The sequence below is a fragment of the Leptonychotes weddellii genome, chromosome 4 (genome assembly GCF_054177405.1).
Source record: "Leptonychotes weddellii isolate Sample4059 chromosome 4, ASM5417740v2, whole genome shotgun sequence".
NCBI classification, from domain to species: Eukaryota; Metazoa; Chordata; class Mammalia; order Carnivora; family Phocidae; genus Leptonychotes; species Leptonychotes weddellii.
In genome coordinates this window covers 71,875,549-71,891,210 of record NC_138372.1, presented here as the reverse complement: position 1 = coordinate 71,891,210, position 15,662 = coordinate 71,875,549, and the positions used below count along the sequence as shown (strand labels likewise).

Below are 15,662 nucleotides of genomic sequence, written 5' to 3'. Positions count from 1 at the left end.
TTCTGCTGTCTGCTATTCTGAAGGCCCAAAAGAGTTAAAAACATGAATAAGAATTTTGAAAATCCAAAAGAAATGTAAAGCTACGTTTTATGCATCAGACAACAAATGGCCTTATTATTTCAACAATAAAACTAGATAATCTTTAGTGAAATGACATCAGGTTTACGGATCTATAAAAGAAATAAAGCGAGGTATAAAGAAAAGCAAATTTTTATTTAAACCAAGTTAATAATATACAGAACATTTCATCCTGTAGGTTTAAGAATATGGCCCTTTATTGCTTCTTAACAGAAATGTCCATACTTACCACTGTAATGGTAGACGTTTGAGGTATTCTGGTCCAGAACTGCAGACAGAGCAAATAAATGTATAAAACCTAAGAAAAAAAGAAAAGTTTCATATTGAGTAATCAAAGGTATACATAAATTATTCAACAACTAAAGCCAATATTCAGCAAGTACATATCCTACAATAGATGAGTGACACACAAAGCAAAATATAATGTGAACTACGACACTGTGATTTAAAGTTTTCTAGTAACAACAAAATTGCAAGGGCAATTTTTTTTTTTTGCCCATTAGACATTCAGAGTTCACACAGAGATTCATACACAGGTATATTTTACTAATGGCTTGTGTGTACCATGAACTGTGATGGCAGCCCCCATATACAATGTTCTACTCAATGCTCTGAACAATCTGGTAAAATAAAAGGAGATAAACTGATCTTCGTAAGTTCTGAAAGACAGTAAGCAGCATAAGCCAACATTTAAACCCAGGTTTTTTATGCCAAGTTCAGTGCTCTTTCATTTTCCTTCCTAGAGCTCTCTGCTATTCCACATTCTCCTAATCCAGAAAGCACATTAGGTCTGCTTTTGTAAATTCTTTAGATCGGTGAAGGTGTAAATTTTCTATCAAGGTTCTGTGGCCTTTGCCAATTTTCTGTCACAGGATCCCTTTGAGGTTTTTAAAAGGAAGGTAACAATGGGAATAGTTTAGAGCACTGTGGGGCAATAGGAGCAAATATAATCACTGATTAAATACTTAAAACTGTTCTGGAATAACATCTAAAAGCACAAAAATTATGTGTATTTTAAAATTATGAATAATTTAAGTCTATCATTCAATATTTTCCCTCTTAAATGACTCCTTCACAAATCATTGTTGTAATTACATTTAGAAATCTGAAACTGCAAACACAGCTAGAATATAAAGCTAAATACATATATATATCAATTGGTAAAGTTCAAGTGTCCTTCTCACCTGTCTCCAAACAGCATTGGCTTTTGAAGGCATTGCACACAAGCCTCATGAAACCACTGCTTACATTTGCAGCATTGTAGCATCTTTAAATACCAGCTATAAGAAAAAAAGTTAAGATTAAAATGACTACCTTTTGAGGTAAAGTTTTAAAAACAAAGCAAAACAAAACCAAGTGGCATTATACAAAATAGTTATGATTACATTATGACATTTCTGCTATATTTAACATAAAATTTTTTCTTTCCCAAAAAGGTTACTGAGGATTTCATCCCTCCTTTCTTATTCACAAGAACTTATGAAGCCTGGTTCCTAGACCAGTAAAGAATCTCTGTCAAAGAACCAACCCAGGATTTTTTTTCACATCAACTCTCTACACCCCCTAAGGGAGATTAGTTTCAGAGGTTACTGATGTGTACAGCTGTTCGCCCAATATACCCAATAGTCATAAGCAGCTTTGTATCTTCACACTGTTTCCATTATTCTTTTCCATTATAATGGAAAGGAATGTAGAATAGCAACTTCATATATAAATTTGGTGAACATAATTATAAATCTAATCAAAGACTCTACCAGATATAAAGGCTTTGTGACAGGTTTTGTTCTTTTTCCAATAGCTGAAGAAGCTAAAACTGAATCTCTACCTAAGGATATCCTCTCTTTTCGGCTGGTACATGGTTCTGATATACTGATATCCTTATTTGCCACCCAAATAATGCCTTTTCTTCCAATAATTATTTTGCTCAAAAAGTTAAGTCCCCCATTAACTGTAAGCCATATATAGGCAAAGGCAAGAAGACCAATATTAAGTAAGGTTATTCATTCATCAAAAGACTAATAAATACCAATTATGTTCCAGGTACTTAGCTAGGTCCTCTGCTAAAGTTAGAGTGGCTAACAATATCAAACACAGTTCACATGGTCATGGTACTTAAAGAACAATGAATGATCCACTTCATAAAATGTCTATGATGGATTTTGAGTAATACTTTAAACCAAATGCTAAGTATAAATGAGTAAAGGAAAAGATCATTCTCTATGCTTATTCACTGTATCTCTTTTATAAGTGAAAAAGAAACTAGACAAATGTTTCTTAAATCTGCAGGTGACAAAAACTAAGAATTGTTACAAAAATGTTAAAATTCCAATTAAATAAAATATAATTCCATTAAGAATTAGAGTTTAGGGAGAACGAAGAACTAAAAATTCATTCATCTATATATTAATGTTTCATCACTGAACAACTTATGTCCCAGTCATGGTAAACTTACAGACATTTTCTGTATACGCATTTGAACAGATAATATGTTAATGACAATGACTGTCATTTAATGACATTTAATGACAATGACTAACCCAGCATTCTAAACAGTACCCTTGTCGGGGTGCCTGGATGGCTCAGTCGGTTAAGCATCTGCCTTTGGCTCAGGTCATGATTTTGGGGTCCTCGGACTGAGCCCCGAGTCTGGCTCCCCACTCGGCAGGAAGTCTGCTTATCCCTCTCCCTTTGCCCCACCCCCAACTCATGTGCTCTTTCTCTCTCTTAAATAAATGAATAAAATCTTTAAAAAAATAAACAGCACCCTTGTCTTAAGAGAAACACTGAGTCTGAGAGGAAGAAGGACACAAGAAAACAATAATTACAATTTAAAGAGTGAAATACGATTCACTAGCATTTTTTTAAATGTACTACAAAATACATGATTTACAACTTGGCTTAATATGAGCTTATACCAAAAAAAAAAAAAAGAATTAGAGGTATTAGTTGACCACAAACCCAAAATGAGCAAAAAAAAATTTAAGAGGACAACCCAAGAGAAGTAATAAATAGAATCTTTCTTTGCAACAACAGAAGCATAATGTTCTGAACTCTAATAGCCCAATTATATTCTGGGAGACTACTCCTGGAATTTTCTAATTTTCTAATCATAACACCGTATTTCAAGAGTAACTTTCAAAACCTAGAGCGCAACAAAGACAGAGGTTAGAAGTCATGTCACAAAGAATGTTTGATGATAATGGAGATTTTAACCTGGAAAAAAACACTACACTATTGGTGTGAGTCACGGGAACAAGAAATATGATCGCTGGATTGAAATATTTTAGAGTTACCTTCTAAGAGAGATAAAATGTATCTGTTTAGTTCCAAAAAGAAAACTAAGACCAGTGATCAGAAGTTAAAGGTAAATTTCTAACCATTCTTGGTTAGAACTCAGATTCACTTATTTAGCTAACATCTAATGATACAGATGAATATAACTACGACCTCTAAATTTTCTGCCCTAATTTTCTTTATTGACACTTTCATGCATTTACAATTCACTATCAATCCCACACCACAATCAGTAACAAAAATAAGATAATATAAACAAAAATCACGTAAAGGGCATGAAATAACTACTTACTCTCCAGGGCCTCCACAATAGCAATAACATTGCTGGACATTGGTTTTATGACCTGCATCCCATTCAAGGTCTGCCACACTATAGGGTAATGTCTGCTTCATGACTTGCAATGCTTTGGCATTTGGTCCTTTCTTAAGCGCACCACCCCTCTATATTAGAGGGAAAAAGTTATTTAAACAAATGAAGGATAAAATTTTAAATACAATTCTTTAACATAAAAATGCTTCTGAAACTTCTGAAGAAATCTCCACTCTAAATTTCTTACCATATCACAAACTGTTTGACTAATAATAATCTTTATTTTGTTGTCTTTCAAATTATTGCCCCAATTCCAAGACCACTCACTATCAGAAAATAAGTGCAAGGATAGCTCCAAGTCACTTTAAGCATCATTAGTCAAACAATAAGCCTCACCTCTTTCTACCCAGCACTGATCGTTCATTTCAGTCACATAAACTTTCAATGTATACAATCATTACGTTGAGAGTGCCTTACAAATTCCATTTAGGGCTTTAGCCCAAAACACTTAAAAGATACCTTTGTTGTTGTTGCAAAAACACACTGTCGACAGAGCCATTTTTCATCTGAATCAATCACACTGGAATCAATATGAGGTGTGTGACACAACTGATGATATCCTTAATATCAAAAAAAGCATAAAGCAAATTCTATTTTATTAATAAATACTGCAACACAATTTCAAGAAGGCATTTTCGTACTCTTCTCCTACATTAATATATTTACAATTGATGAATAAATTTATGATAACAGCTTCAAGTTACCAATGTAAAGTATTTTTAATCATTAATCTTCAACAGGAGCATTAAGTATGTAATAAAACTTTTTGACAAGATTAAAAGAAATCAATGTTTACCTTGGCCACACTTATCACATATAACCATTTCATTGGGAGCTTCTGAATACTCTTCTTGACATATTGTACAGACCATTTCCCCACTTCCAGTGGCTCCTAAAATGTTTAAAATATACATTAAAAGATAGTCATAATAAAGAAGTATTTCATATACCAAAACTACTTTTTTGACTCTGTGGGTAGCCCATACTGGCAATGTTTATTCACTAAATTACAATGATTTCTTCTCAAGACAAAGTACTACCCACAAAATGCTATCTCTATGCACCCTGTGTCCCTCCCATCTAACATTCCTACTCCCCTGGGGGGTAAGGAAATGCAATGTTTTGTGAACACTTGAACTACTCTCCAGAACACACATCTACCTATATACATGTATCCACCCACCCTATACTCTACCATCATAAAACTAAAGAAAAAGGGCAAAGAAGGTATGTCGATGACTTCTTTCTTTCTACATTTCTTTTTATTTACTGACTTATGAAAGAAGCTGAACCCCAATTATTTAATCTCCAGCTTCAGAAATCTGGAAATATGCTGTCCAATGAAGTCTCCTAACAAAATCTCAGTGCAACAAATGTTAAGGTGTTCCACAGTTATTAATTATATTTTTTACCTTAATAGGTAAATTATTTCTTCTTTAGGCATTTTTGCTCTAAAAACAATTTTATTCCATAAAATTAAGAATATGATTTTAACACTCTAACATCATTATTCCCAATAGTCTCTTCTCCTCAATTTCACAGTTAAACTACATGGTATATTCATATGCCAACAATAATAAAAAGGTACTATTCTGTGCTATCAACCAAGTACTGTTAGGTTCTTGACATACATTGTTTTGTTTAATTCTACAACTTATTACGTAAGTATCTTGTTATTATAGAGAGGAACTGAGGTTCAGAAAGATAAAGTAACTAACCCAAGGACCCTCAGAAAGTATCAAGGTAGGATTCGAATTCAGATATGCCAGAGTCCATATTCTCTCCACTCTAAGATCTTTTCTTTCATCTATATTTTGTAATATTTTTTCTATCAAAAGTATTGTTCACACTATTTTCAAAATTATAATTTCTAATAGCTGCATAATATTCTATCCAGTAGAAATAACTAAATTTACTTTATTACACCTCTACTCTTAGATATGTAAGTTACCAAATTTTTTGTTTGTTCATTTTTTGCATTTTTCCTTGTTTATTTTGGTCTCTTGTCCGCTCTCCCTACCTCTCCCAGGCTTTGTTTACTTCCTTGTACACTTGGAAGGAAATGGCCTGCATAGCTTCTGAGTTTACGGCTCCAGTCAGGAGAGCAACCGGATCGAGCCTGGCACCTCTCAGTCCAAATCAGCAATTCCCTAAAAAAGGACTGATGGCCCCGGGTTTTATCTTATATATATCAAATTTTTTGTTGTTGTTAAAATAAAACTACAGTAAATATTTTCCACCTAACATTTTCACTTTTGAATTATTTCTTTTGAATAAATTGCTAGAACTGAGTATGCAGTATCGATTAAAGAATATAAAACATTAATGCAACTATTAAAGTAATATCCAAAATAAAAACTATTTTCACAGAAACCATATTAGGTGTTAAAATTTAAAATCCTTCTAAATATATTTGTTTTAACCTATCTCCCTTTTATAATACACATTTCTTTGACTACTAATATGACTCTCTCTACGTAAGTTTATTTACATAAGCTTTTAAAATAATCTTAATAGGGATGCCTGGGTGGCTCAGTCATTAAGCGTCTGCCTTAGGCTCAGGTCATGATCCCAGAATCCTGGGATCGAGCCCCCCATCAGGCTCCCTTCTCAGCGGGGAGCCTGCTTCTCCCTCTGCTTCTCCCTCTCCTGCTCCCCCTGCTTGTGCTCTCTCTGTCAAATTAATAAATAAAATCTTTAAAAAATAAATAAATAGGGGCACCTGGGTTGCTTAGTCATTACGCATCTGCCTTCGGTTCAGGTCATGATCCCAGGGTCCTGGGATCAAGCCCCACATCGGGCTCCCTGCTCAGTGGGAAGCCTGCTTCTCCCTCTGCCTGCCGCTCCCCCTGCTTTGTGCTCTCTCTCTGACAAATAAATAAAATCTTAAAAAAATAAATCTTATTAAACGGGTGAAATTAGTCCAATTTATTAAGTTATTATGATATATATATATTATTAGGTTTCTTATAGGAAGAAAATTACTAAAGCTACTCTCCACACTGAAATCTGCCATAATGCAGTATTCAGTTTCACTTCCTCATTCTACAGCAACTCCAATTACATGTGCGCTATTTTCTGGGTGCTATAAAGAGTTAAATAGGGGTGCCTGGGTGGTGCAGTCAGTTAGGCATAGGACTCTTGGTTTCAGCTCATGTCATGATCTCAGGATCATGGGATCAAGCTCTGCATTGGGCTCTGCACTCAGTGCAGAGTCTGCTTGAGTTTCTCTCTCCCTCTCCCCCTTCCCCCCATGTGTGTGCACACACTCTCTCTCTCCTACTGTCTCAAATAAATAAATCTTTTTAAAAAAAGAGTTAAATAGCCAAGAGCAATTCTTTTTTCTTTTCAATTCTAAGGATAATTAAAAAAGCCAGTGAGCAAAAGCAATCACAGACCACTAAACTGATAATACTGGGTGGAACACATGTTGGACAGTACCCTTCACCTTCACAACTTTCTATATGTATGACTGGCTTTCTTCTTCCTGTCTGCAAGGAAGGAAGGAATGGATTGGGGGCGGGGGGGAGACAGACAAATAAATCTGTATTTAACCTGCAAGAACCCTGAAAAGTTGAAAGGGACTCATAACTAATAGGGGAACAGAAGCAGTATAACATGTTTCAGTCCTACCACAAAGACCCATGTTTATAAAGTAAAAAAGAAAAGATAATTCTGTATGCGGGGTAACAAAATGTGCTCAATATAACTACTGTTGGAGATCTCCTATCCTTCTCCTATCCCTTTTCTCACTGACTCCTCAATTTCAGATTCAAAACATAATTTCAGAACTTCAAACTGATCAATCCCAAGAACTATAAGAAGTTTCTCTTGAAAGTCATTTTACTAGAGTAAGAGCTAAGCCCTGAGTAATCAACTATGCACATGGTAATTAGAACATTTAATTCTTTTACAAAACTTTCTTATTCTTTAAAAAAATTAAAAGTGAAATCAAGAAATAGAACACACAGTAGTAACCTACCATAGAGTTCCACTTGGGATTCAAATTAAAAACCCAATCACTAATACTTTAGAAAGGTATCCACCCTTTAGGGAAAGAAAATTTACATCTCCTTTCTAGGAGATATGAAACACAGGTCTTAGTGCAGGCCTATTAACTCAATAAAAAAAAAAAAAAGGTAGGGCTTCGGTGTGCAGCTAAAATACTCAGATTTTTAATACTCGTAATTTATAAATCACTTTTCATGAAATACCTAGAACAACACCTTTATTTAGCAGATTCAAAGGGCATACAGCAATTATACAGATTATTACAATAATAAAATAGAAAGCATTACAAAAAACATACCTATAACAATACCTGTATTCACTTTTACTGGCATACAAATATAGCCTCATTTTCCCATCTAAACATTGAAACCCCTAATCAAATGGCCATTTCAAGTCATTCTTATTAATGAATACTTCTAGTACTCTAAACCTGTTTAATATGTCCTAATTTCCCCCAAGTCATCTGGCAAATAGTATGTTCTCAATAAATACTAGCTCTCTACATTACGTTTACTAAATATAAGCAGGTAACAGTTAAGTTGAAGCCCAAAGTGTTACCCATATTAGTGGCTAAAAATTTTTCTTCAAAGTTATTATCAGATGGGCCCTAACAATAGTTCATAGATGTGCATCACTGATGCATCTGTTCTTTAGTCTATCTCTACTCTAACAAGAATAATTCCTGTTCTTTCAGGGTCTATGACATAGATTATAACTCCTTGAGGACTATGAAGAGTACATTTCCTCAAAAGTGATTCTGAGTTACCTTAATATACTGTACTCAACAAAAAAAACTAGAAAGTGACAGGCTAAAGAAAATCAAATTTTAGTGTAAATCATGTTCAAGAGAAATAGTAGCACCTGCCTGTTTGAATGTCCTTCCAGAGAACCCAGGATTTAGAACTGTCTTCAAATATGATGAAGCAGCTCTGTTTCAATATGTTTATCTGAAATACAGAGGAATATTTATGGTGATTTCTTTGTAAGTCAAAAACATGAAGTTAAATTTAAATTCAAAATTATTAAAAGTTTACTGCAAAAAACAGCAAAAGATATATAAAGGTAACCTGCCTTTTTGATAGTTCCAAGATAAAACAAGCCATCTGACCATCTAGCTAGGACATCCTGACCCTCTTCAAATTTACATGCTGGCTTTTTGACTTTATGTCCATCCTGTAAAGACAGCTTGGTCAAGGATGTTGGGGTCTTTTGGTTTCGACGTAAAGGAGACCGCTTGTGGACCAGTGAATTACCTGCCCCTGTAGAGTCTCTGTTTAGGAAATAAAAGACCATATATAAGATTAACTTGCTTATAGAGCTTATTTATATACCAGTGATATGTTTTATGTATTAATCAAAAATTCTGATTTATTAAAAACCTTAAATTGGGGGAAAATATAATAGGTACCTCAAATTACAAATACTCTCTAGGAATAAATAACTTTAAAAGAAAATGACAGGTGTTCTCAAAATTCACTCAGTGCCTACCCTTACTGAGACAAGGATTCAACAATCACTCTAAGATCACACATATTCAGGGCAGCTATTATCAAAATAACAGCTCTAAGTAGAAGTGGGTCATGAGCAAAGGATGCCTTAAATCTCATGACTGGATTTAGATAAACTAAAAGAAGTTACATGGCACAATTTCATAAGCACATGGAAAAGAATAAAAACGATTATGCCACATGTAGTGAAAACACACTAACCGGTGACTTTGGGGTAGTTGGGTATATTCAACTCATTGGAAGAGTAGTCATGACCTCCTTACAGGGAACCACTACTGAATTAAGTCTTGTTTATTGATGGGAATGTGTCCCAAGTCCCTCAAATATAGACTAGTTTAAAAAAATTAAGAACCACCAATTTCACAAAATCATACTCAAATGAGAGGTATAACATCATTTACATTTTTTAAGCAAAAGATCCCAAAATTATGTATTCCAAAATTACATTATAATTTGTATATTAGTAATTCCATAAACAGCATAGCATAACCACAGCATAACTACTATCTACTTTTCCTCAAAGGTAACAAAGCACTGTTTAGTTTCATTTTCTTAACTTAGATGCTTTACTAATTAAACATACCACAATGTATAAAATGAGACAGAGAATAATTCAAAAGTAGATAGTATAAAAGTTAAATAAAAATAAAACAAGTGGGGAAGAAAAAAAGTTTCAATACCTAGGAATTGGGACTAGCTAATTTCAATACCTAAGAATACACAAATCCTAGGAAATTCTGTCATGAGCTTCAACATGAATGAACCTTGAAGACATTACGCTAAGCAAAAGGAGTCAGACAAAAAAGAATAAATATTATATAATTCCACTTATATAATGTAACTAGAGTATCAAATTCATAGAGACAGAGAGCAGAATGGTGGTTGCCTAGGGCCAGGAGGAGGTCTGCATGCAGAGTTAGTGTTTAAGGGGTAGCAGAGTTTCAGTTTGAAAGATACACTACATTTTTTTTCTTCAAGTTTTTATTTAAATTCCAGTTAGTTAAAAAATAAAATAAAATAAATTCTAGTTAGTTAATATACAGTGTAGTATTAGTTTCACATGCAGAATTTAGTGATTCATCACTTACGTACAACACCCACTTCACAAGTGCCCTATCATCAATTTAACCCACCCCCCTACCTACCTACCCTCCAGTAATGAAAGACATACTACAAAGATATCCAAAGGAATAATGATTGATATCATCCCAAATTTGCTGCAAACCATTAATCTACACATCCAAGAAGCTCAACAAACTCCAAGTAGGACAAATGGCAAAGTGACCTATACCCAGATTTACCACAGTAAAAATGCTGAGAGAGAAAGAAAAAGAACTCATCACATACAAGGAAACTCCAGTAAAAATAATTTCTCATCAGAAACAATGAAGGCCAGAAGGCAGCGAGATCCTATATTCAAAGTGCTGAAAGAAAAAACTGTCAACCTAGAATCTTATACCCAGCAAAATTGCCTTTCAAAAATGAAAGCAAAATAAAGATAATCTAGGATAAACAAAACTGAGAGAATTGTTGCTAGCAGAGCCACCTTACAAGAAATACTAAAGGAAGTTCTTAATAAGGTTGAAAGCCAGTAAACCAAAGTAGAAATACAAATCAACACACCAAAAAAAACCAAAGAGCACTTGTAAAGGTAATTAAGTAATATTGTGAATGTCTTTTATAACAGTATAAATGCATATTTCTTCTAACTCAAGTATATGGAACAATATGTGTATAATTGAATTATAAGGCCTATAACATATTTGGCAATAACAGCACAAAGGCGGTAGTGGGAAAAAAAATTGTATTAAAGTAAAGAAATGACACCAGATAGTTATATCAACCCATAGGAACAAACAAAGAAAACCAAAAATGGTAAATAAGAAAGTAAATGTAAGTGAAGTATGTCACTTCAAGGAAATATCTGCCAAATACCCATGTTAGTCACTGTTTCAAGTAAAAATGGTATTCCATGAAAAAGCTGCTACTTCAGCTGACAACTCAAATAATGACATAAATATCCTATCTATACTTCCTATTTCATCACACATGACATTAAAAATCTAAAACTCAGGGGCGCCTGGGTGGCTCAGTCAAGCATCTGCCTTCAGCTCAGGTCATGACTTTGGGGTGCTGGGATGGAGCCCTGCGTCAGACTCCCTGCTCAGGAGGGAGGCTGCTTCTCCCTCTGCCCCTCCCCCTGCTTGTGCTCCTTCTCTCAAATAAATAAATAAAATTTTTAAAAAATATATAAACTCAAAGTTAAAGTTTAGTAAAAACAACTTTTACTGAAAAAAGTTTCACATCAGGAATGTTCTTAAGTGAAATAGGGTTTTCTGTGTATGCGTGCATTTTGGTGGGTTCTGGGGGGGTTTTTTGGTTTTTGTTTTTTTACTGTGTGTGCTCAACAATGAAGAATACTGCCTTGTTTCATGCTAAGGCACACAGCAGTTTGACCATTGTTTTCATGCCATCTGTACAGATAGACACAATGAGAAAGGCAAATAACATCTAAGTATTATGAAAATAATTTTGACCTTTCAGACTCCTACCAGGATCCATGGATCACACTGTGAGAACCATGCTCCAAATAAAGGAATATATGTTGCCATATATCTAAATAAAGGGAATGTGTCTGCTATAGACAGCTGTGAGGAAAAGGCATTTAGTATGATAAGGGGTTAAAAGTCTGACAAGACGAGTGCCAGAGAGAAGTAAAATGGAGGATGAATCTACCATTAATTCTACCAACAGGAGTGCTCAAGGCTAGGCTGAGAACCTTCTTTCTCCAGACACAAAAACAATTTAATGTTTTCATTCACAATATTAAAATGATTCTATCAGCAAGCACTTTCTGGAAAACTATAAATCCAGGGGTCACTTGAGGGATTTTGCTTTCCTTAAAGAAACTAACCAAAGCCTGAACAACGTAATTAATTATAGGTGAAAGATGACTTCAATAGAATGCCAAGGTGGCTACTGGGACCTAGAATCTTCCAATTCTAGACTGGTAAATGTACAAAAATCAAAACTGCAACCATTCCCAGATTGGTTTTGTATGCTGTGCTATTGCTTCAACAAATTATTTTTCACGATGGTCTCCCATCTTACTCTCTTAAAATGTTGTAAGGATCTTGGAGGAAAAAGAAAACTAAAATTCCCTTGATCCCTTGTGCTCCCTGCTCCCTTCCACCACTCCTCCTATTTCTTTCCTCCCATTCACAGCCAAACCTTTGGAGGAAATTTATACACTCTTAACTCTCTCTCTACTATAGTCTTCCCCATTTTTCAGCCCACTGCAACACACATCACCATTCCCTCACCCAAACACTCCACCAAAAACAGGGAATGTGACTGTCTTACTCTTCACAGTTGTAATCCTCAATACTCTGCCTAGGGCATGATACATAAAAGGCAGAAAGGTCATATGGAATTTATAAAGTTCAAGCTCAATTCAAGAAAAATCTATATTTGGGCGCCTGGGTGGCTCAGCTGGTTAAGCGACTGCCTTCGGCTCAGGTCATGATCCCAGGGTCCTGGGATCGAGTCCCACATCGGGCTCCCAGCTCAGCGGGGAGCCTGCTTCTCCCTCTGACCCTCTCCTCTCTCATGCTGTTTCTCTCTCGCTCGCTCTCTAATAAATAAATAAATAAAATCTTTAAAAAAAAAAAAAAGAAAAATCTATATTTAAGAGTTTAATTATTTCTAAAAATAATTGCATGCACAAATAATCTGTTTTGTTCTGAATAAACAATAGAATCTAATTCACATACTACAACAAATACACACCAATCTTTTATTCACATGAACATAAATTATATATAAAACTGCATTAATAAACAGGTATTTATAAAGTCTTACTCATTTAAAATTTTCTGCCCAAAGAAACTTTACAAAAAATAAAGCAAGAAAGTAAAGCAAATGACCAATGATAGCATAACTCAAACATAACCAAGATAAACTCTGTACATTTATCCCCCCCAAGGTAATTTCTCCCATTATTGTCACTGATTACTTCCCTCCTCTCTAGAATGTGACCTTTATTAGAAGCCAAATTAGTTTTTCTAATTTTAGAATTTATTATTTCCCTTCTGATTAAAGGTAAACGTAAGATAGTAAAATAAATAATACAGAAAGAGTGAAAAGTGAAAATTCCCCATGCTTTCTCCCACAAAAGAACGGTTAATGTCCTGACTTTTCTTATGTATATACCACATACACAGCCATAATTCATATAAATGTTTTAAAGAGTGGAAATTACATATACTCTTCTATAATTTTCCTCACACAATAATTTATCTTGGACAATGTAATATCCATCTATATAAGTATAAAACAAAAGTATGTAAGATCATCTTTTCTTCAAATGCTAAGCTACTTTCCAACTACTACCCAACTGAGGAACATTTAGTATGTTTCCATTGTTTTACTATTACAAGCAATATAAAGCTCATCCTTTATTTTTTTAAGTATTCCTGCTACTACACGAGAAAAATTCAGAGAATAATTACTACAACAAAGAATATACACATTTTTCCTTTTTGCTGTGGAAAATTACAAACATGCAAAAGCAGACTAAACAAGTATAACAAACCATCAGGTATTCACCATTCAGTTTCAAGTATCATCTCATGACCAATACTATTTCATTTAAACACCCCATTCCCCAACCTACATTATGTATGTATTTTAACTGACAATGTCAAATGAATCTCAAAAAAAGTAGTCTCACTGACACTACCAGAACAGCACTTGAAGGCCCATTCCTTCACCAACAGTATTTATCCTTCTGCTACTTGGCAGACAACACATACATACACACACACACACACACACACAAAATATTTCTATCTACAGTTCTATTATTATTAGAAAAGGATTTTTTCCATAGGTTTGTTAATTTGTACGTCTTCTGGAAACAGCAGATATTCTCTGCCTTTTTTTTAAACTAAAATGTTCATCTTTTTCATAATGACTTAAGAGCACTTTCTGTATTATGAATAAATAACACTTTGTTATACATGTTGGAAATACTTTTCCCAGCTCATACACTATAAAAGTGCCATGACAAAGACTTTTTGATAGGGGGATCAGTACTTGTGGGTGTTCAGTTGACTCTGGTCAGTAATTACAAAGCTGTATGTCTCATCTTGCATCCAGGCTGCCTTGCCTATTTAAGAAGTAAGACCAGAGAAAATTTAAACAGAAAACCAAAACAAATAAAGGAGTTGGTTTGCATGCCCCTTTCTTAAGCTGTGTACTCCCAACCTCTGTTGTTGGGTTATGTAAGGTATTCATGTTCTTCCTAACGCCCATTCAATCTCTAGTCCACAACTTCTCATTTTACATGATGTTAAGAGTGTCTGTAATATTGTTGCTTCTCCCAGAGTTAAAGTTCAATTTCACTCTATTTGGCAGATAATCTTTAGTGTATAAATTCAGTGCAGTTCCAATTAATTGAAGCAGGATTTTTTTAGGTCAAACATTTTATAAAATTTGTAAAACAAAAAACAAAGAAACAAAAAACCCTACTAAACTAAACTAAAAATCCATAGAATAGTTAAGTCAACTTCTAAAAGAAGAACAAAGAAAGAGGGGAAGACTCACCCTACCAAATACTGTGACACATTCCAGAGAAAAACTATTCCATACAGGTAAAGAACAGACAATAAGATTATTACAACAGAATAGGTATCTCCAAAATAGTTTCATTTAAGGGAAGTGGATGTATGACAAAAGTAACACCACAAATCAGTACAGAAAGGACATATTATTTAGTAAATAGTATTGAGGAAAATGATTCACTTAAATGGAGAAGCTGTCCTAATTCACAATACACAAAAAGATGAATTATAGATGGATTAAAGACATTAAAATAAATGTAAAACTTGAAACATAGCTAGAAAATATAGAATATTGTTATGACAACTGATGAATTATTGAACTCTACATCTGAAACTAATGATGTACTATATGTTGGCTAATTGAATTTAAAAAAAAAAAGAAAGATGCTTGTTATGATCTTAGAAGCAGAGCATACATACAACATTTAAAATCCTGCAAATATGTTGTTGAAAGCAGAACGAAATTTATAGCACAATTATCATTTATGCAAACTGAAAACATACATATATAATACCACATATTTTACAAGGACATATATTAAGTATTTTCAAGTGGGTATGTTAAGACAATTGGTAAGTAAGAATAGAGATCTGACTGAGAATTGGGGAAACTGGACATGTCCTGACCAGAGACCTGTGATGATGTAGTATACTTTTTTCTGTTACTAAGATCTAACTCAATTACATCAGCTCCTCATACAATACAGATTAACAAAATAGCAGGAATCAAGTCATATTTCCATAATGGTCACGAGCATGATCACTATTTGCTATCTG

The 15,662-nt window shown here is 34.1% G+C and overlaps 1 protein-coding gene across 5 annotated transcripts in view; it reads right to left on the bottom strand.

Moving 5' to 3' along the window:
* Positions 1-15,662, bottom strand: part of MTF2 (metal response element binding transcription factor 2) — a 57,716-nt gene that overhangs the window by 17,374 nt on the left and 24,680 nt on the right. For 3 of the 5 annotated variants that reach the window (XR_004073327.2, XM_081818819.1, XM_006728851.3), the window contains exons 2-8: positions 8,825-9,023; positions 8,619-8,700; positions 4,539-4,634; positions 4,202-4,302; positions 3,665-3,813; positions 1,263-1,358; positions 308-376 (exon numbers count right to left, since the gene is read on the bottom strand). Coding sequence is in view for 4 of the 5 variants with exons in the window: in XM_081818819.1 (XP_081674945.1) it covers positions 308-376; positions 1,263-1,358; positions 3,665-3,813; positions 4,202-4,302; positions 4,539-4,634; positions 8,619-8,700; positions 8,825-9,023 (792 nt within the window). In the remaining variant the exon portion in view is untranslated. Of the gene's footprint in view, positions 1-307; positions 377-1,262; positions 1,359-3,664; positions 3,814-4,201; positions 4,303-4,538; positions 4,635-8,614; positions 8,701-8,824; positions 9,024-15,662 lie in introns of those variants that run through there. The other 2 variants (XM_006728854.2, XM_006728855.3) reach the window with 2 other exon arrangements.